A 21669-nucleotide genomic window follows, 5' to 3' on the forward strand; every position below is an offset into this window, starting at 1 on the left:
CACTATATAATAGATAGATAGATAGATATGAAAGGCACTATATAACAGATAGATAGATAGATAGATAGATATGAAAGGCACTATATAACAGATAGATAGATAGATAGATAGATAGACATGAAAGGCACTATATAATAGATAGATAGATAGATAGATAGATAGATAGATAGATAGATAGATAGATAGATAGATAGATAGATAGGGTAAATTAACATGTGTCTGAAAAAAAATCAGCTCATATTAAAATGCTCCCAAGATGACTCAAATGAAGTTATTACTTTTTTATTATTATTTATGTATGTATGTATGTATTTGTTTATTTATATAAACACAACACCGAGGCTGCAGTTTGACAGCCTTAGATGTTCTTCCCCGAGCGGTGCACAGTCATTAATCAGACTATGCGAGTTGCCGGGGACTGAGCTAGAAGACTACGGGACACCACACCACCTCACACTACGCTGCCTGCCTTGCTGCTCCTCGCCGCCTCTCAGATGTTCTCTTCAAATGCAGATGATTTAAGTTAAAAAAAACCCAAAACAATAGGAACTGTGTTGATACAAAAGCGATTTGTACAATACCACCTGCTATTTAGAGAGAGAGAGAGAGAGAGAACTCTTTAAATGATTGAAACATTTTTACTGTTTGTAACCACTAGGGGGACCAATGTACGATTCTTTGGGGGAAAAAAAAAAAAAAAAAAAAAAAAAAAAAAAAAAAAAAAAAAAGAAAGAAAGAAAAAAAAACTGTCCCGACTCAGCTCAGAGGAAGAAAGCAGTCGGTAGGATTACCTGTGACTTCCCTTCCAGCTAAGAAAACCAAAACGGTTTAAACTTCCTTTATTTTAATTTTTATTTAATTTATTTTTTCTTACAAAAATCTAGAGTTGAGAAAAGCATTCAGAGCAAGCAGGGCCAAAAGCCGATTGCCAGCAAGCAGCCTGAGCTCCAATGATTTTTGTCTGAAGCAGGTCAATGAAGATTCCTGATGCTGCTGTGGTGCCGCGCTCTTATTGTACTGCAGGATCATTTTGTGCATTTCAACTTTTTGAGCCTTGCCTCCAACTTTAGGCAAAAAGTGGCTATCAAATGTGTCAGATATAAGCATTTTTTTTTTTACTGGATAAAAAGGAGGATAGCCCTGTCAAATGAATAGTGGGGGTGTATATGCGTGCGTGCGTGCGTGTGTGTGTGCTCTGATCTATAATGTTTTAGGTGGGAAATCCGAAAAGGAAATTATCCTGAGCTCTCTCCAAACTGATTGATTACTTACTTAGTCATCACTCTAGTTTAATGGGATCCATTCTATTGGGAAGGTGGAGCACTTGGGTGAATTAGCATATTTTTTTTCCCTCAATCAGTGTTCAAGTGTGTCTTACTTTTTTCGTTAAAGAAGGGGCAAAGAGAGGGGGTCGTGGCTTATTTATAAAGGAAAAAGAAAAAAAAAATAACAGCATCGCCGTGCTTGGCTTTTTTTTCCCGGAGAATCAGTGCCTTGACAAGCTGCTAATTCACAGTCAACAACTGGGAAAGACCCCGAGGAGAATACTGAAGAGCTATAAAAACTGGGGGACATTTAATTGTTTTTTCTTTTTTTTCTTTTCTTTCCCCTTTGCTTTCTTTCATTTTTTTTTTTTTTTTTTTTTTTTTTTTTGAAAATGAAACTTTGGACTTTGAACATCTTTCTGTCTTGGCTCTTGTTTTTAAACCTGACTTTATTATGCGATTGTGGAGCAACTCGCAGAACAGGGAGGTCTAAACGGGACTTGCTACGCCAGAGGGACGCTAGTCGACCGTTCCAGGGGGCTTGTGGGACCAGGTTGCCCCGGGGCAAACGCTCCATACCGGGGATGGATCGACGATTGCCCCGCCAGCACCATCGCTCCTCCCAACCGGAGGAGAGCACACTCAGCCGGGGAAAGGCTGTATACTTTACCGGCAAAGGGGACCAGCTGCGGCTAAAGCCGGGCACGGAGATACCCAAAGGAAAATTCACTTTGGAAATGTGGATCAAACCCGAAGGGGGGCAGAAATCCCCGGCGGTGATTGCAGGTACGTGGTTATTGCTACTTCATTTTGAGGAAAATTACTGGAAAATGAATAATATCATAAAGTCAGGAGTTGCAAAAAGTTCCGCTGCGTTTTCCGCATTTTTCAAAGCTCAGAATATGATACTCCATAGCTATTTACCTGGATTATGAAAAGTTATCATTTCATCTAGTGATTTTATAGCGCACCGCATGCTTACAGTTTCTTTCTTATTCTTTTCTTTTTTCCTTTTACTTTTTGTTAATTAAATAGCGTTACGTCTTGGGTGCAGACCACGAATGTTTGCTTGCTTTTTTCGTTCAAGTGATTTGCAACTTGAAGTTCAGCGTGAGACTCTCTGCCTTCACGCGATCTTTGATACTGGTATTCGAATTTTACCGCAGATTCTGTGTAATGGCAATCACCGATGTGCATATCCTAGGCGTCATTTCCAGTGGTGTTGGTGGTGATGGTTTGGGGGGGGGGGGGGGGTTGGTGTTACGCTTATCATAGCGATTTATTGTTTGAAGCGATAGTGTCAGGCACATCAGACATGTAATAGAAATAACGGAATAGACATAAGGCATATGCATTACAATGACGATTATCGATTATCTATCTATCTATCATATATATATATATATATATATATATATATATATATATATATATATATATATATATATAATATTGGACAAGCCTCAAGTCCAACTCAAAAATATTTTTGTCAGTGTTACTTCTTCAAAACCAACTTTAAAATGTTAATGGATTTCCATTGACTGTTTGACAGGCGAGGAGTTACCTCCGGGATTCCTCTAAGCCTATGATGCAGAAAGCCGCTTGGTCGTTCATTTAACTTTACAATTTTGCATAAATAATCCGAACGGATAGAATAAATGATTGTGTGTGCATGTTTTGTTCATAACGTTAGCCTGAATGACATAATTAGAAAAAAAAAAAAAGGTGAAGCATTACCGCCCGGGTTTATACAAGTAAATGAAGTAGCAGAACAGGCGTCTCTTCGCTTCAGCCCCCCGCACACCCCGATCGGTGATCAAAGCCCCTCGACGACGTATTGTGTGAAGTATTGTATTAGATTCACGGAAACCCAATCAACAACGCCGCCCCCAGCACACATACTCAGCAGCCCGTCAGTCCGCCCGCCCGCCCGCACTCACGCGAAAGTTGCACCGCTGACTTCATTGAGAAGACCTGAGATTTGGAAGTCCGATTCTTCTTCTTATTATTACTACTACTATTATTATTATTATTATTATTATTATTTTTTACATGATACACTTTGTAACTGGATCGGCAACTGCTTCACGGTTTGAATACGGATCGCCGGCGATCCTGTTTTAGGGAAGTCGCTACAATTGCATCACTCGCAGTTTGACAGAGTGCCCGACTCTTATCACTTTGACTCAATACCTTTACAAAACGGAGGGCGGCACCTCAGTTAAGTATTCAGGACCCCCAGCCCCCCACCCACCTTACACATAAACACACACACACACACACACTGGCCTCTTCGTTTCCTCCTCTTCCCCCAGCGCCCCTCAACAAACCAAACAGACCTCCGCAAACATTTGAGTGTTATGTAACGACGTGGTGACCAAATGCAGCTCGAATGTAAGGCAGGGCACCCCGTACGGAGTGTAGGTAAAGGTGCGTCACTCCCGATGAATTAAAACTGCGTCTGCAGAAAGACGTCTTTGACGTCCCGAGTTTAAATTACTGCCCGATCTGATGTGATTACCCACTTACGGAAACCAACGATTAGCCAGCATTCATTTTAGACCCTTCCACTGTCCACGAAACGAAATTTCAACGCCAAGGACATATATGATAGCGAAGTGTATGCTGAAACATTAAATTTAGAATACGAAAAAAACAGCTCAGGGCAGAGGCTCAAATGTGATCACTGCAGAGCGGAGGCTGTAATTCATTTCAAACTTGAGAAGACGAATCCTAGCATTACAGAAATCATTTTATATACTGATCAGTAAGCGAGATTTGTCAGACGCCTTGCGCCTGTGACTTTGTCATTAAAACGAAACATAAAGAAACGCTTTACATTTAAATGTACGTATTGCTTTAAAATCTGATCAACTTTAGCTTTAGATTCGAGCTCTAAAATAAAGAGTGTCACACCATACGCACACGCGTTTCTCACACGGTTTTCATCAATATGTCCTTGCGCCACCGTACTTGAGAACTGCTGATAATGAGAAGATCTGCTCACACGAACGCGATGACAGCAGTAATCTGAGTTTAGTAGGCGGGCCACTTTTAACATTTGGTTTGGGGGAAGGTGGCATTTTTGAAAACGATATCTTCGCTGTTGTGGGCCTCCGAAGTGGGTTTCGTTTGCTACTGGAAGTTGAAGGTGGTGTGACAAACTTGGTGCGAAACTCGCGCGTGTACCACAACGATGAGCTAACGGGAGAGACGGGGGGCTGTGAGGAAAAAGTGCGGTTCACAAGTCCCCTCGCACGCTACTGTATACCAGTTGTACCATTTCGCGTGCAGATGTCGTGTGTTGTAGATGTGTGAGCTACCCCGATGGTGCTATCTATCTATCTATCTATCTATCTATCTATCTATCTATCTATCTATCTATCTATCTATCTATCTATCTATCTATCTATCTATCTATCTATCTATCTATCTATCTATCTATCACTTGTTAAAGACATCCATTGCACTCTGTTTATAATTCTTGCTATCTCTGCTTATCTGTCTGTGATGCCGTTTTCTGAAGTGGAGAAAAAAAAATGGGTCATGCGACTTTAAGGGAGACGTTTATATGAATGGTCCCTGAATGGGACTTGGAGTAAAAGGGAGTGTCTTTTTGGTTTTTAAAGAGTGAAAGTTATTTGGTTTCTCTTTTGATCCCACAGGCTGCCAACAGAGAGCGTAATCCCCACTTCACACACACACAAACATGCGTAACATCTCGCAAAATAGGCAGCGCTTTAGGGATCTTCATGCAGCTTCTAACTATTTCGTTCCAGAAAGGCTGGGTGACTTAGAGATGACCTAGCGAAACGTGGCTAGGGTTAATTAAATGAGACGTTATTATTATTATTATTATTATTATTAAACGTTTTCTTTTATCTTTTATTGTTATTATTAATGATTGATATTGTTTAATGTACTGTTTCTTATAAATATTATTGTTAGTCATAGTATTAGTAGTAGTAGTAGTAGTAATAGTAACATTGTTTTATTCTTAGTTATTATGATTATTATTGTTGCTTTTATTGTGTAATTTATTATTGTGGTTATTTTTATAAATCACATACATATTATTATTATTATTATTGATCATGTTGGTCATGAGGTTATTTTTATTATGGACAAACGTATTATTCTCATACATATTGACACTATTATTGTTAGCAATTGTAGTGATAAGAGAGTAGCATTTTAAAAAATATTGTTAGCATTACTATAGCTGTTGTTTTGGTTGTTGATGTCATTATTACCACTGTTGTAGTAGTTGTCACTGTTATTATTATTATTACTATTAGTAGTAGTAGTGGTGGTGGTGGTAGTAGCAGCAACATTGTTTGTTATTAATGTCTCAACATTAGTATAGCCTTTTGTATAGTTGTTGGTGTCATTGTCACTGTTGCAGCTATTATCACTGCTATTATTACTATTTAGTAGTAGTACTAGCATTAGCAGTAAGAGTAGTAGTAGCATTGCTTTTTAATATTGTCAGCATTACTATAGCTGTTGTTTTTGTTTTTGCAGTTTATGTCATTATTGCCACTGTTGTAGTTATTGTCACTGTTATTATTATTATTATTATTATCCATCCATCCATCCATCCATCCATCCATCCATCCATCCATCCATCCATCCATTGTCTCCCGCTTATCCGAGGTCGGGTCGCAGGGGCAGCAGCTTGAGCAGAGATGCCCAGACTTCCCTCTCCCCGGCCACTTCTTCTAGCTCTTCCAGGGGAATCCCAAGGCGTTCCCAGGCCAGACAAGAGACATAGTCCCTCCAGCATGTCCTGGGTCTTCCCCGGGGCCTCCTCCCGGTTGGACGTGCCCGGAACACCTCACCAGGGAGGCGTCCAGGAGGCATCCTGATCAGATGCCCGAGCCACCTCATCTGACTCCTCTCGATGCGGAGGAGCAGCGGCTCTACTCTGAGCCCCTCCCGGATGACTGAGCTTCTCACCCTATCTTTAAGGGGGAGCCCAGACACCCTGTGGAGGAAACTCATTTCAGCCGCTTGTTTTCGCGATCTCGTTCTTTTGGTCACTACAATTATTATTATTATTATTATTATTATTAGAAGTAGTAGTAGTGGTAGTAGTAGCAGCATTGTTTGTTTTTAATGTCTCATTATTATTATAGCCATTGTTTTATAGTTGTTGGTGTCTTTATTGTCACAGTTATTATTATATTATTATTAGTCGTAGTAGTAGTAGAAGCATTGGCATTAATAGTAGTAGTAGCATTGTTTACTACTAATGTCTCAGCCTGATTATAGCTGCTGTTTTTGTAGTTGTTGGTGCTATTTTTGAAATTGTCATAGTTATTGTCCCTGTTAATATTAGCAGTAGTAATAGTAGAAGTAATATTAGCAGTAGTAGTAGTTGTTGTCATGTCATTGTTTTTTATCTTTTCCTAGCATTATTATAGCTGTTGTTTTTGTAGTTGCTGGGGTTATTTTAGTCATTGCTGTAGTTATTGTCACTGTTATTATTATTATTATTATTATTATTACTATTAGTAGTAGCATTAATAGCGGCAGCATTGTTATTAATGTGTCAGCATTTTTATAGCTGTTGTTTTTGCATGTAGTTGTTCGTGTTATTATTGTCATTGTAGTAATTGTCACTATTATAAGTATTATTAGCAGTAGTAGTAGTTGTTGTCCTGTCATTGTTTTTATTATTGTCTCAGCATTACTATAGCTGTTGTTTTTATAGTTGTTGGTGTTATTATAGCTATTGTTGTGGTTATTACTGTTATTTTTATTATTATTTTAGTAGTAATAGCCTTGTTATTAATGTTTCAGCATTATTACAGCTGTGTTTTTTTTAGTTGTTGGTGCTATTATTGTCATTATAGTAATTGTCACTATTATTGTTAGTAGTAGTAGTAGTAGCATTGTTATTATTTTCTCAGCATTATTATAGCTTTTTTTATATAGGTTGATGTTATTATATCCATTGTTGTGGCTATTATTCTTACTATTTTTATTATTAGTAGTAGTAGCATTAGTTATTAGTGTCAACATTATTATAGCTGATGTTTTTATAGTTAGTTATATGTTGTAGTGATTGTCAGTATTATTATAACTACAAATAAAACCAGTAGTATTTTTTTTTTTTGTATGTTTCTTCTTGTTGTGTCCATTATTATTGTGGCAGTAATAATAATAATAATCCACATTAGGGTCACAGGGGGTCAGATCCTAGTCTGATATCACAGAGCCCAATAGAAAATAAGTAAATAAAATGTGATTATTATACAGTTATCTGAGGCCAGTGCTCCTTTACTTTACGAAAATTAAACTTGCCCCCCTCCCACCCTTGCCTTAACTAAATAATTAGGCCAGAAAATAAATGTGTTGATAAATACAACGCTGCAACTTTTGTAATTTATTAGTTTGCTACTGAACAATGTTATAATGAAAAATTATACCTGAAAAATATGGTCCCTTAATTAAATAAAGTACAATATTTATACTGATGATTAATCATAATGTTAGACTAAAAGTATTCAGCAAAATCATCAGTGGTAAATGAACTCACATCGTGCTAATGTAACCCTTAGAGTTGTAGATATGAACAGAGTGTTTCCATACAAACCCTCTAAGCGGTCAAACAACACTATCAGATTTGCTCTGGATTATTAAATATGCACCATATGCTACAAGTCAAGTCAAGTTGTGAGCATGCACTGGTACAGTGCGTTGCCGCACCCACTACATGACAAAACAACTCAGGATCCCAGTTGGCAACCCCACAGGCAGACACGCGGTCCAGTCCCACCCTCCGGAAATGGCCCTCTGTCTGCCACAGTCAGGTGTTACATGGGTAACCCCTTGGCATGGTCCCCAACAATGAGGATCTTACAATCTGGATCCCCCTCGGGGAAATGCGCCACATGGCCATAGTGCTGTAACTGACTCTCCCTCACCATGCAGGTAATGTGCCTCATTTGGGACTCGTTGATCTTCTTAAAAATGGCATCAGTCAGCTTTGCCCCCTAAAAGTTCTTGAACCTGTCATCATTTCTCCATTGGAATGTCTTTATTGTGGTTCTGCTGGTTTTCTCTGAGGACTGTGGGTTACCAACCTCAAATCAGAAATGTGTGTGTGTGTGTGTGTGTGCACGCTCATTCACACAAGAGGCGATGCACTGACATCCCAAATTTCCACCAGGTGCCCCTCCTTGCCCTGCTCTGTGGCTGTTTGCAGTCCTGTAGTGGAAAAAGCAAGTTGAACAAATGAATGATTTCTAAAGCAAATTTGTAAAACGTCCCACTGTGGCAGCACTGGTGTGTTCTGTACAGCCCGATATAATACATTTGGTTAATTAAAACATAATTATAACACTTGAAGTAACGTCATCCTCACTTCATGTGAATGTGTGTGCAAAATTGAACCCTATGATGGACTGTGCTTTATTAAGCTGATTCGACAATATCACATTATGCTAGAAAGCAACACGTTTGGCATGTCCATGGTGGGTTTGAAGAGGTCGAAATATTTTCTGATGGCACTGCACACTCTTAAAAAAATAGTCCTGTAATGGCACATTACTGGGTTGTGTGGTTCCACCAAGAACTATTGCTTGACAAAAAATCACATCAGTCTGTGAAGGGTCCCTTGCATATGAAATTGGATATTCAGAGTTTGAAATAGATAGATAGATAGATAGATAGATAGATAGATAGATAGATAGATAGATAGATAGATAGATAGATAGATAGATAGATAGATAGATAGATAGATAGATAGATAGATAGATAGATAGATAGATAGATAGATAGATAGATAGATACTTTATTAATCCCAAGGGGAAATTCACTTAATATGTGGGCAAAATAGAAATGTTAAAGGTATAGTAGGCAGGATATGGACAGATTAAGAAAAGCTGAACTTAGTTTGTGTTATTGTATGCAGCAAGAGTGTTTTTAAAATCAGGAACCCATTGGAACTTTTTAAATTTGTTATTATGGATATTTATAGAGCCCGTTACTCAAGTTATTTAAATTGGAGGTGAGATTACATCAGGGATCGGCTCTGAGCCCTTTCTTATTTGCAATGGTGATGGACAGGTTGACAGACGAGATTAGACAGGAGTCCCCGTGGACTATGATGTTTGCTGATGACATTGTGATCTGTAGTGATAGTAGGGAGCAGGTTGAGGAGACCCTGGAGAGGTGGAGATATGCTCTAGAGAGGAAAGGAATGAAGGTCAGTAGGAACAAAACAGAATACATGTGTGTGAATGAGAGGGAGGTCAGTGGAATGGTAAGGATGAAGGGAGTAGAGTTGGCGAAGGTGGATGAGTTTAAATACTTGGGATCAACAGTACAGAATAATGGGGATTGTGGAAGAGAGGTGAAGAAGAGAGTGCAGGCAGGGTGAAATGGGTGGAGAAGAGTGTCAGGAGTGATTTGTGACAGACGGATATCAGCAAGAGTGAAAGGGAAAGTCTACAGGATGGTAGTGAGACCAGCTATGTTATATGGGTTGGAGACAGTGGCACTGACCAGAAAGCAGGAGACAGAGCTGGAGGTGGCAGAGTTATAGATGCTAAGATTTGCATTGGGTGTGAAGAGGATGGACAGGACATTGGGAGACAAAGTCAGAGAGGTGTGATTGCGTTGGTTTGAACATGTGCAGAGGAGAGATGCTGAGTATATTGGGAGAAGGATGCTAAGGATGGAGCTGCCAGGCAAGAGGAAGAGAGAAAAGCCTTAGAGAAGGTTTATGGATGTGGTGAGAGAGGACATGAAGGTGATGGGTGTAACAGAACAAGATGCAGAGGACAGAAAGATATGGAAGAAGATGATCCATTGTGGCGCCCCCTAAAGGGAGCAGCCGAAAGAAGAAGAAAAAGATAGAGCGTGTTACTGATCCAAGGATCTTTTCGGAACCTTCATGTGGATGGTTTTGTAGGAAACCAAAAATGGTTCCCCTACTGCATCGCTCCAAAGAACCTCTCTGGGTCTGAAGGGTTCCAGTTCCTTGCATATGAAATTGGATATTAGAGCTTTGAAAATGCTCATAATATGTAGACAAAATAGAAATCCTTAAAGTATAGTAGGGAGAATACTAACAGATCGCAAAAGCCTGAACTTAGCTTGTCTTATTACATGCAACAAGAGGGCTTTTAAAATCAAAAACTCACTGGATTTTATAAATCTGTTGTTATAGATATTTATAGAGCCTGCTACTGATCCAAGGACCTTTTTGGAACTTTCATGTGGATGGTTTTATAGGAAACGGCATCGCTCCGAAGAGCCGCTCTGGCACCTTTTTGTTTTTTAAGTGTCTGTGCACTGAAGATAACGAACACCTGGAGATGTTTACTTTATTTATCTGACTTAAGTTTGTGGTATTATATTGTATTTTCTAGTTACATTGACAAAAATCTCTTAGACGTCATATTAACATAGTAATCGATGTAATTGCATCAAAGCCATTTTTCTTTCAACAGAGGCGTAATCAGCCTCGGGGACTGTTGTCACTGTTCACCAATATTATGTTAATCTTGTTCAAAATTAACACTTTTTTAATGCTCCAAACAAGGTGTGCCCATTTCCCCCATTGCATTAAATTGATTTAGCTTAAAATAAACTAATTTGAGTACCTGACTATATTTAGTTTGCATAAACTATGATATTTTTCGTGAAATACTGCCACTTTTGTTGCTTTGTGTGCCAAGGGATCCCCACATCTTTCTACAGTTAGAGTGAAATTTAAATACTTTTCGTAGATATACAGGTGGAATTCTGTTGTAACGAAATTCATGGGACCATAAAAATATTTAGTTATAACATAAATTTTGTGATAATGAATATGGGGAAAATATGTATACTATAGTGACTGGGGTTGCCAGCGATTCGCCATCTCTGACGGCAGCGCTGCAAGGACAGCTCCATACCTGTTCTCTCTGCTGCATCTGGTAAATGGTAAACCAAGGACAAAGCAATTGGTTGTCCTCTGCAGGGTCACGCTTACCACGTAACATTCTTGTCCCACGATGTTTAGAACATTGGGCCTTATCCTGCTCTTCCCCATGCTCTCCTGGCCTACAAGTATGGTATTTCTGAGCTGCTGGTATTCTTTCAAACAGAATATGGGAGTTAAAGCAGGTGTCTCAGCTCCTATCCCGTGTGCTTGAGTGCTTATGTAACAGCTCCCATTTTGAATGAAGCCTTGAGACTCTACCTGCCTTCTCTATACAGTAATAAAGTAACCTGTATTTTCCTCAGAAACTCATTTTCCTGTCTCTCGTACAACTCTGTGACCCAAGCTTGACAATACCTGTATAAAAAAAAGTGTTTCATAAACTTTAAAAAATATTTTATTTGAAAATGAGACATTGGATGTAAGTTTTTTAAAATATAAATACAAGTCTGAATACATAACGAAAATGAGATGTTAAATCCAGCTTTTTTTTTCCTTGTAAACTGACTCCGTTTCCCACTTTTTTTGTTCATCACAAAGAAAACTTTCAGAAATGCTATGAAACTAGAACAATACAGTATCTACACATGACACAGATGCTCGGTGGAGCACTGACTCAGAATTCGGCTATACCTGAATGATGTAACGTCTACACTCTCGCTGATCCTCATCGAGTCTGTCAGAGACCGTAAATTTCACAGTAGACCGTCACCAACAAGAACAAGACAGCCTGTTTCAGGGTTCCGAGACTCCATGAAAGCATAGACACAGCATTAATTTTGTTTTGCATCACATTATTATCTTTGGTGGCCATTTTTGGTCAAAAAAACGTTTGTTACTCTTTAGAAATGTATAAAGGTTTATACTGAACTTTATATTTCATTAAAATAAAATCTGTTAAACATAATGTTGTATGAACCTTTATCCGGGCCAGCAAAAAGTATTCATTTAAATGAAAAGTTTGTTACTTTGGCATTCGCTATAACATATATAAACATGTACGTGTGGAAGTGTGTATGTCTGTCTGTCTGGCTCGGAAGTGTGAGGCTACAGCATGAAGCTCAAAGAGCCAGCAATGGCGGTCCCAAGTTAACGAGTCGGAAGAGGAAAGAAGTACGAGGCTACCACATAAAGCTGAAAGAAAGCGACTCCATCGGCAAAGTGAAACCGCTGACGAAAGACAAACTCGCTTAGCTGCTAATACACAAGTGAGGCGAGCACATCGGCAAAACGAAACCTCCGAGGAGAGAGAAACTCGATAGACAAGGGGGGTGAGGATGTCCACTAAACAAAACCACCGACTCTGCATTTGAATTTTTTTTCTGACAATTTCAAAAGTTTATAGGAGCCAGGGCTTTTTACATTTATATCTATAAATATATATATTTACACACTTATACTTTTTTATACATATATATAAGAGGAGAAGTCAAGCTAAAGTTAGAAAATGGGATTTATCAGAAAATGGAACGAACCTTCACAAAACTGATGCTGTCATTTCTCAATGTCGCCTCCACCCTTCTCAATGCACTTGTACCACCTGCCTGGATTCCAACAGAATGAAAGGATTTGTCTCGTCCTCGCCAACCACTCATGCACTGCTTTCTTCACGTTGTCATCTGTCTTGAATTGATGACCACCCATATGTTTTTATTAGTGGTCCAAAAAGGTGGAAAGCACACGGTGCCAAATCTGGCAAATAAGGAGGGTGTTGCAAAATGTCAAACTTCAGTTTCTCTAAACAAGCCTTTGTGTTCTTAGCAGTGTGCGTCATTGTCTTGCAGCAAAAGGACTCCTTGAGACAGCAGTCCCCGCCACTTGGATCGAATAGCGGCTTCACATTGGTCTCCAACAAGTCCCAGTAAGTTGCACTAGTGACTGCCGTACCCCTCGGCACGTAGTGTTCGACAATAATTCGGGTGCACGAGTGGCAGTGAGGACAAGACAAAACCTTTTATTCTGCTGGAATCCTGGCACTTCTAGGCAGTTGGTGCACGAGCATTGAGAAGGGTGGAGACCACACTGAGAAATGACATTATCAGTTTAGTGAAGGTTTGGTCCATTTTCTAATAATTCCCATTTTCTAATTTTAGCTTAACTCCCCCTCATATATATATATATATATATATATATATATACTGTATATTCATTCTTGAATGCTGTGAATTTTGTGCATGGCAGACTATTTGCACCAAAACACAATCCAAAGTGTTAAATTACATTGCAGTGCAATGCATGTGCACATGGTGCATTTAAATTTTCCTCAATTTGTCGTAATTAAAAACATTTCAACCAATTAATCGATTGCTTTTGACTATGGTGCACAATTTTTGTGTCCCACAGATCACTTATTATTGCATTTCTCTTGGCCGCTGTCTCACATGTACTGCATTTTGATTCAAGACCCCCTCATCAATCAGGCCAACAGTGCATGGAAGGGAATGGCCAATCAGCGCCAAAGGGTGAGAAAAGGGGTGTGAACGGTTGGGGATAAGAGGCGTTCCAATCACGAGTGTGTTCACACAACGCTAAAGATGGAGAACGTGCAGTTGGTAAGGCAGGGGATTCGCCATCTTATTGAACTGGTGGAAGCTGTGATGATTTCATTATCTGCCATGTCGACTGTTTGCTGGAAAGGGCTGATGTAAGAGAAGCAGCAACAGAAGAAGAACTTCCAACTACTGTACTACATTAACGTCCTTAGAACATGTTCAAGAGCTGACATCCTGCATGAGCTGCAGCATATGTTTATATAGATTATCAACTGAGGTGTCTATATGCTAATATGCCTCTAAATGTGTTTTGTAAATTCCTGCAGTTGAGTACCAGCAACTGCTGAATGTCTGGATGTATCGGTCAGAAGCAGATTGGAACAATAGATAAGGCAAGCATATAACACATTATTCAGATAACTTAACATAAGAGTAAAGCTTTTCAGCGAGGCCTAAAACATACTAATACCTTTTCTGTTCATCACTCCACATCGACGAAACATGTTTGCCATCAGAGCATAGAAACGTTGAGAAGATGAACGCCTCGCACCTTAACTGCTGACGCCCTTTGCCCCACCTTCTGACGCTGATTGTTCATTTGATCACATTCAGTTTTAACGATCAGCACGTGGTCTTGAATCGAAATGTAGTACTTTTGGAGCAGCCGCTATTCGTTTGATTTGCTTTAACGATATACGATACCTGATATATGGACATGAATTAAAACGCAATATAAATTTGTATAGTATTTTAAAACGGGCACGAAAATTGTGTCCATAGTGAAAAGAAATTGATCATTTGGTGGATATGTTTTTAATTACAATCAATTCAAAATTAAACACATGGATTTGCATCACGTTGGATTGCATTTATTTTTGGCACGAATGATCTTCCATACTGCCAATACTGATGCTCTGTGTAAGAAAGGACAGAGCCGGTTATACTTCCTTAGAAGGCTGGCGTCCTTCAACATCTGCAATAAGATGCTGCAGATGTTCTATCAGACGGTTGTGGCGAGCGCCCTCTTCTACGCGCTGGTGTGCTGGGGAGGCAGCATTAAAAAGAAAGACGCCTCACGTCTGGACAAACTAGTGAGGAAGGCAGGCTCTATTGTTGGCATGGAGCTGGACAGTTTAACATCCGTGGCAGAGCAACGGGCGCTGAGCAGACTCCTGTCAATCATGGAGAATCCACTGCATCCACTAAACAGGATCATCTCCAGACAGAAGAGCAGCTTCAGCGACAGACTGCTGTCACTGTCCTGCTCCACTGACAGACTGAGAAGATCGTTCCTCCCCCAAACTATGCGACTCTTCAATTCCACCCGGGGGGGGGGGGGGGGGGGTAAACGTTAACATTATAAAAAGTTATTGTCTGTTTTTACCTGCATTATTATCAATCTTTAATTTAATATTGTTTTTTGTATCAGTATGCTGCTGCTGGAGAATGTGAATTTCCCCTTGGGATTAATAAAGTATCTATCTATCTATCTATCTATCTATCTATCTATCTATCTATCTATCTATCTATCTATCTATCTATCTATCTATCTATCTATCTATCTATCTATCTATCTATTAGTATTGTTGAGGAAGATGCTTTATATTGGTTGCTTCCAATACAACATGGTAATTAAAGTTAAGATTAAGCAAAAAGCACAATCAAATGAAATTAATTAAAAGGCATTATTTATTTATTTTAATAATACAGTGTAAACAGTTATTTGAAAATCAGTAATATGTAATGTACTGGATTGATTTAAAATTACCTCAATGAATTACATTTGAAATTAGTTTTTTTTGTTTTTTAAATGGCTGAAGTCATCTGCACGTCAATTAATTAATTTCATCAACTCGAGTGGATTTAATAAACACAACATATTAGTTTTAATTAGGATTTCATTAATTTATTAAGGTGGATTTACTTAATTTATTAAGATGTACAATGTTGACATCAATTCAATTCACAGATTCATATTTTAGAATGTAGTTGCAATTAAAGGGACTCTACTTAAAATACTTCAGCTGACACTAAAAATCGACTGGCAAATAATAAAGTTGTGGATTTACATGGAAAAAATCGCGCAAACACTTCCCATATAAATCATAGACTTGAAAGATCCCGTTTTTTGTTCACCGTGTGTTACATTTGCAGCACTAGCAGATGAAGTGACTTGCCCAGGATCACAGAACAGTGTCCTTGAGGATCAACATTCAGTTCCTTAGCAGCTAAACTACAGCATTGTCCCATCGATCCGTGCACTGAACCCCCATTTTGTATTCTCTCTTTTAACCCAGGTTTACTAATGATGTGTGTTAAACATTGTCAACATTCCCAGCTCCCAAAGATCAACATCCCTTAATGACTGGCCATATGCTGCTACGTATAGCCAAGAGAGATTAAGCCTCTTTATAAGTGAGCTATACCCAAATAAATCCAGGGGTCTGACGCAATTCGCTGCGTGTCCTACAGAATGCCCCTCGACTCCGGCAATGTTGAAAAACATAGATAATGTATAGGGTTAAAACTAATCCATTCCTGTGGTAATGCAATCTCTGATCTGTCCGAAAATGGTGAATGGCGTAGTTAAATAGATTGTGAACAGATTACTTGTCCATAGCGCAGGCTTGCAGCGGGTCATATGGCCCCCAGATCGGAGCCGGTGCGCGTTCGGGACGTGACGTCACTGCCGTACGATCCAGAGGGCTCCGCAGCGGATTCCTCTTGCATGTTGTATTCTTTCCTTTCTTGCTATTTTATTATACTTAACGAGCACCTCTGCACTTTACATCAACGTGTACTTTTACTGCTTTTGTTTTCCCTTGGATTTCCCCTTTTTATGTTATTATTATTATTATTATTATTTTTACTTGCAGATGGCTGGCATGTGTGCCGACGGCAGTTGCGCCAGCGCAGGAAGGATCTCTGCCTTGTTTTCATTATAGCTGTCATTTAAAAGCCATTCCGTTGTGTTTGTGACACTCGTGACCCGCTGATCCAGACTGAGTACACAGCACCGTTTTCCGTTTCTCACTTTTTTTCCTTTTTTTGTTTGCCTTTGGAATTCTTTTTTGTGTTGAAAGAAATCAATGGAATTCCAGGAAAACAGTAGCGGGCTCTCCTGAAGCGAACCCTTCAGTGACACGTAGTGCGAGCGGCAAGGCTGACGGGAGTCAAGGCAGTCTGCATATTTGCGTCGCGTCGTTTGGGGCAGCCTTGAACCCTTTTCTTTTAGGTGTGTAAACCTGACCTTTAATGATTAAATAAATAAATAAATGAATAAATGCTATTAAAAGACCAGGACGGTATATTCATTAACGATTGCTTATGTACTTTACCTTAGCGTTTTTTTTTTAGGTTTAGCAATCAGCGCAGCTTATCGGAGTTTTATGGAAATGCGCTTAAGTCAGTGTTTAGATATTGAGTGCAGTGTAAGACCGGAGCTGCCACTCCAACATCCTGAAAGCATTGAAAATGCTAAGTTGAAAATCCTTCAGTAAGTAGCACCGCAGTGCACATCCAAACAGAGCTGGGCATTCCGCTAAAGGATTCGATGCGTTTCCACGGGTGTTTGGGTCAAATTAACGGAATATTTGTAAACTAGCTGAAAAAAAAACATAATTTCTGGATTAGTTTTTAATAGGTCACATCACTGTGACATCATCATGTTATATATCTCTATAATTCATGAACACATGCGAATTTTACACTCCTGCGCAAAATGCATTTTAGACTTTGGATATACAGTACATTATGTGTAATATGCTCTAACCTGACTCTCAGCTGTTTTTTTTAATTATTTTTTATTAACTCTAATGGAATCAAGCAATCAAATTTTCACCGAATTCATCATTATTTCTTTCTTAAGTATACACACACACACACACACACATATATATATTTAGGCACCTTCAATTCAATATTTTAAGAATTCTGTTTCTCTTAATTATATATCTTCTTATGTAAATTACATTATATATCTTTTATATTTTTACACGTACTGTCACTTTTACAAATCCCATACCAAATGGAAAATAACACAGACATATACATTCCGTTTGTCATTCCAACAGATGGCACATCACAAACATTAATGCTGCCCCCTTATCAAATGATATATAACAGAGATATATGGTGCATGGTGCACTGTAAACATCTAAGATTTTTATTTTGGATTTATTTACAGCTTCTTTTACGTATTCCACACCAAATTTGATATAACAAAGACATGCATTGAGTTTGTCATTCCAACATATGGCACATCAGAAACACTTGTAGAAATAAAATGTATTGCATTTGTCATTCCAACAGATGGTGCACCACAAACATCATTGCTGTTTTTTTCAAATTCCATAACAAATGGCACATAACAGAGACATATGCATTGCATGGTGCACTGCAAACATTTTTGATTTTTCTACTTCATGTACTTACTATTATGAATTTCATACCAAATGAGATATAACAAAGACATATGCATTGCATTTGTCATTCCAACAGATAGCACATCACAAACTGTTGTACAAATAAAATGCTTCTCATTTTCCATTCCAACAGATGGTGCATCACAAACATTTGAAGTTATAAAATGTATTACATTTGTTATTCCAACAGATGGCACATTACAAACATTAACATTTGTTTTTCAATTCCCATAGCAAATGACATACAATAGAGACATATACATTGCATGGTGCACTACAAACATCTACGTTGATTACTTTGATATTCTTTTGCTTGCAACTGCTGTTACATGTTATTAAACAGATCTCAGTGTGTATGCATTTTGTAAATTCACTAAATTAATCTTGTGTAACTGCGGTGGGTTGGCACCCTGCCCGGGATTGGTTCCGTGCCCTGTGTTGGCTGGGATTGGCTCCAGCAGACCCCCGTGACCCTGTGTTCGGATTCAGCGGGTTGGCAAATGGATGGATGGATGGAATCTTGTGTAAATCCATGAACATGTCCCATAAGGGACTGACACCCCATCCTGGGTTAGTTCCTCTAGCCCCACATTCACAACCCTGCACTTAATCAAGCAGGTTTTAGAATGTGTTAAGAAAACCTGTAAATGTGGTTATCATGCTGACTATGTAATCAGCCTATCACATGGCAGCAGCATAATGCATCCAGTCATATGGATACAGGTCAGGAGCTTCAGTTAATGTTCATGTCAAACTTCCAATTGGTGAAAAAATGTGATTTCAATGATTTTGACTCCGTGGCATGATTGTTGGTGCCAGACAGGCAGGTTTGAGGGGATTTTCACACCCAACGGTCTGTACAGTTTTATCAGAATGGCGCAATAAACAAAAAACATCCAGCGAGCAGCAGATTTGTGGATGGAAGTGCCTTGATGATGAGAGAGGTCAAAGAAAAATGGCCAGACTGATGCAAGTTAACAGAAAGTCTATGGTAACTCACATAACCACTGTGTACAACTGCAGTGAGCAGAAAAGCATCTCAAAATCCACAACACATTGAATTTTGAGGTAGGCAGGTTAAATGTGCATTGAGTTTGTCATTCCAACAGATGGTGCATCACAAACATTTGCAGTTATGCAATTTATTACTGCAAATGTTTGTGATGTGCCATCTTTTGGAATGATAAATGCAATACATTTTATTAGATCATGTATCACAAAATGCATATCAGTAGATGTTGCACTGCAAACTTTAACGAGGAGGTCTATGTTGATTGCATAGATTTCAACTCATCTTAGACGGGTATTTAAAGATTAGCACCTGCAGGTTAAACAACTCACTACAGTCTGTTGAGTTGATGAGGATGGATTGACGCCTCTACACTGTGTTTTTTGTATAGTGCCTTTTATAATTATTTATTACATTTTAAAGTGCTTTACAGTTATTCTGTCATTTAAAGGTGAGTGATTTTTACATTGTGCCTTTCACCACATTCTTAGGTACTGTATAGTTACAGAGCCAGTACTCTATATGGTAAAGGTGAGCCAAGTCTGGATGAACGTGTGTGCATGTGTGTGTATTCTTGGCACTTGGCACTTAGCCGCTTCCATGACAGGCTCCCAGTGACCCAACTTGAATAACCCAGCTAATAAAAGGGATAATAAATAATAAAATAATAATAACAATAATAAAATAATAAATAATGATTAAAGGGAAGGCTGGTCTTGATGGTGACGATCTTAACAATTTTCGGCCTATTTCCCACTTACCTTTTCTGTCAAAAGTTCTTGAGTGTGTTGTAGCCTCCCAGCTCACCAACTACTTAACTTCTAATAATTTGATGGGACCCTTTCAGTCTGGTTTCAGAGCACAGCACAACTGTGAAACTGCTCTGCTACTGGTAACTAATGATTTGCTTATGGCAGCAGACTCTGGACAAACCAGCATGTTAATTCTGTTAGACCTCAGTGCAGCATTTGACACTCGGCTCAGACATGACATCCTACTGTCCAGAATGGAGAACATGCTGGGTATCTCTGGCACTGCCCTGCAGTGGTTCAAGTCCTACCTGACTGATAGACGAGAGTTTGTTAGTCTTGGCAACAGCAGATCCAGCTCAGCGCCAGTCACACAAGTTGTTCCTCAGGGCTCTGTCCTCGGCCCTCTTCTCTTCTGTATTTATATGTTTCTCCTTGGCCATATTTTTCGTAGCTTTGGACTGGGTTATCATTTTTATGCAGACGATACTCAACTCTATTTCAATGTCAAAAGTGGAACTTCATCAGAGTTTTCTCAGCTCACAACTTGCCTCAGTGAAATTAAAACCTGGATGGAGCAGAACTCTTTAAAATTAAATTGCAACAAAACTGAACTCCTGCAAATTGGCACTCAAGCGCTACTTAAGAAAATGAGCTCCTGTTCAGTCACTCTTGACGGTGATCTCATCAGATGTCCTTCTGATGCAAGGTGTCATTTTTGATTCCTCCCTTTGTTATTCCACCCACATAAACCTCATTAAGAAACTTTCTTACTTTCACCTCCGTAACATATCCCGTGTTCATTAATTCCTCTCCTTTTCTAATGCTGAGAAACTTGCCCATGCTTTTATCACATCCCACATCGATTATTGTAACTCGCTGCTGGCAGGTGCTCCTTCTAATCTTATATCACAGCTCCAGTTGATTCAAAACTCTGCTGCAAGAGTCTTTACATGAACCAGCAACAGTGAGCACATCACACCCATCCTGCTTCGCCTTCACTGGCTCCCTGTGTCTTACAGGATTGAATATAAAATCCTATTAATAAACTACAAAGCTTTAAATGGCCTACATCAGTGACCTAGTAAATCACTAGGCTCCTGTTGGCCTACTAAGGTCCTCTGATTCTTGTAATCTTGTTGTGCCTCACACTAACCTGCACTCTATGGGTGACAGGGCCTGTGGTGTTATGGGTCCACAGCTCTTCCAGCAAAGGCCGTTTTATTTTAAATAAATAATCGCCACGCTCGCGGCTTAGCAAGGGGGCGTGGTGGCTGTAGCAAGCCGCAGGGCGATCTGCGGTGTGGACTGTTTTCACCTAAGTGCACAGGTGGGAAACTGCCCACATCCATGATTGTTCCTGTGGCTAATGGGCTGCAGCTGCCATGTCCTCCCCGGTTCTGTTCAATAAGGGCGCGCACAAAAAGGCGACCGTCAAAAGGGCGACCTCAATTGGGCGCGGAGAATAAAAGCGCACATAAATAAAAGCGATCTTCAAAAGGGCGACCTCAATTGAGCGCCGAATAAAGGCACGCGTAAATAAAGGCGAGCTTCAAAAAGGACGACCTCAATTGAGCGCCGAATAAATGCGCGCGCAAATAAAGGAGCGCTTCAAAAGGATGACCTTCGGAGCAAATTAAATTAATTGTCCTTGATTTTGCTAATAGACCGTATCTCGAATATCTACGTGGCATTGCACATAATCTACAGCTTCAAGTGTAACTTGCTTTCACCTTTTTATACATTCAGTCATTGCCTTAATCTAATTTTCTGTAATTTTGAAAACAACGAAA

General features: G+C 39.3%; 1 protein-coding gene across 2 annotated transcripts in view; it reads left to right on the forward strand.

The window, feature by feature from the left end:
- The first annotated feature begins 260 nt into the window (after positions 1 to 260).
- Positions 261 to 21669, forward strand: part of pappaa (pregnancy-associated plasma protein A, pappalysin 1a) — an 803024-nt gene continuing 781615 nt past the window's right edge. For both annotated transcript variants that reach the window (XR_007935844.1, XM_028809181.2), the window contains exon 1: positions 261 to 2051. Coding sequence is in view for 1 of the 2 variants with exons in the window: in XM_028809181.2 (XP_028665014.2) it covers positions 1658 to 2051 (394 nt within the window). In the remaining variant the exon portion in view is untranslated. The remainder of the gene's footprint in view (positions 2052 to 21669) is intronic.

The sequence above is a fragment of the Erpetoichthys calabaricus genome, chromosome 9 (assembly GCF_900747795.2).
Source record: "Erpetoichthys calabaricus chromosome 9, fErpCal1.3, whole genome shotgun sequence".
Taxonomy (NCBI): domain Eukaryota; kingdom Metazoa; phylum Chordata; class Cladistia; order Polypteriformes; family Polypteridae; genus Erpetoichthys; species Erpetoichthys calabaricus.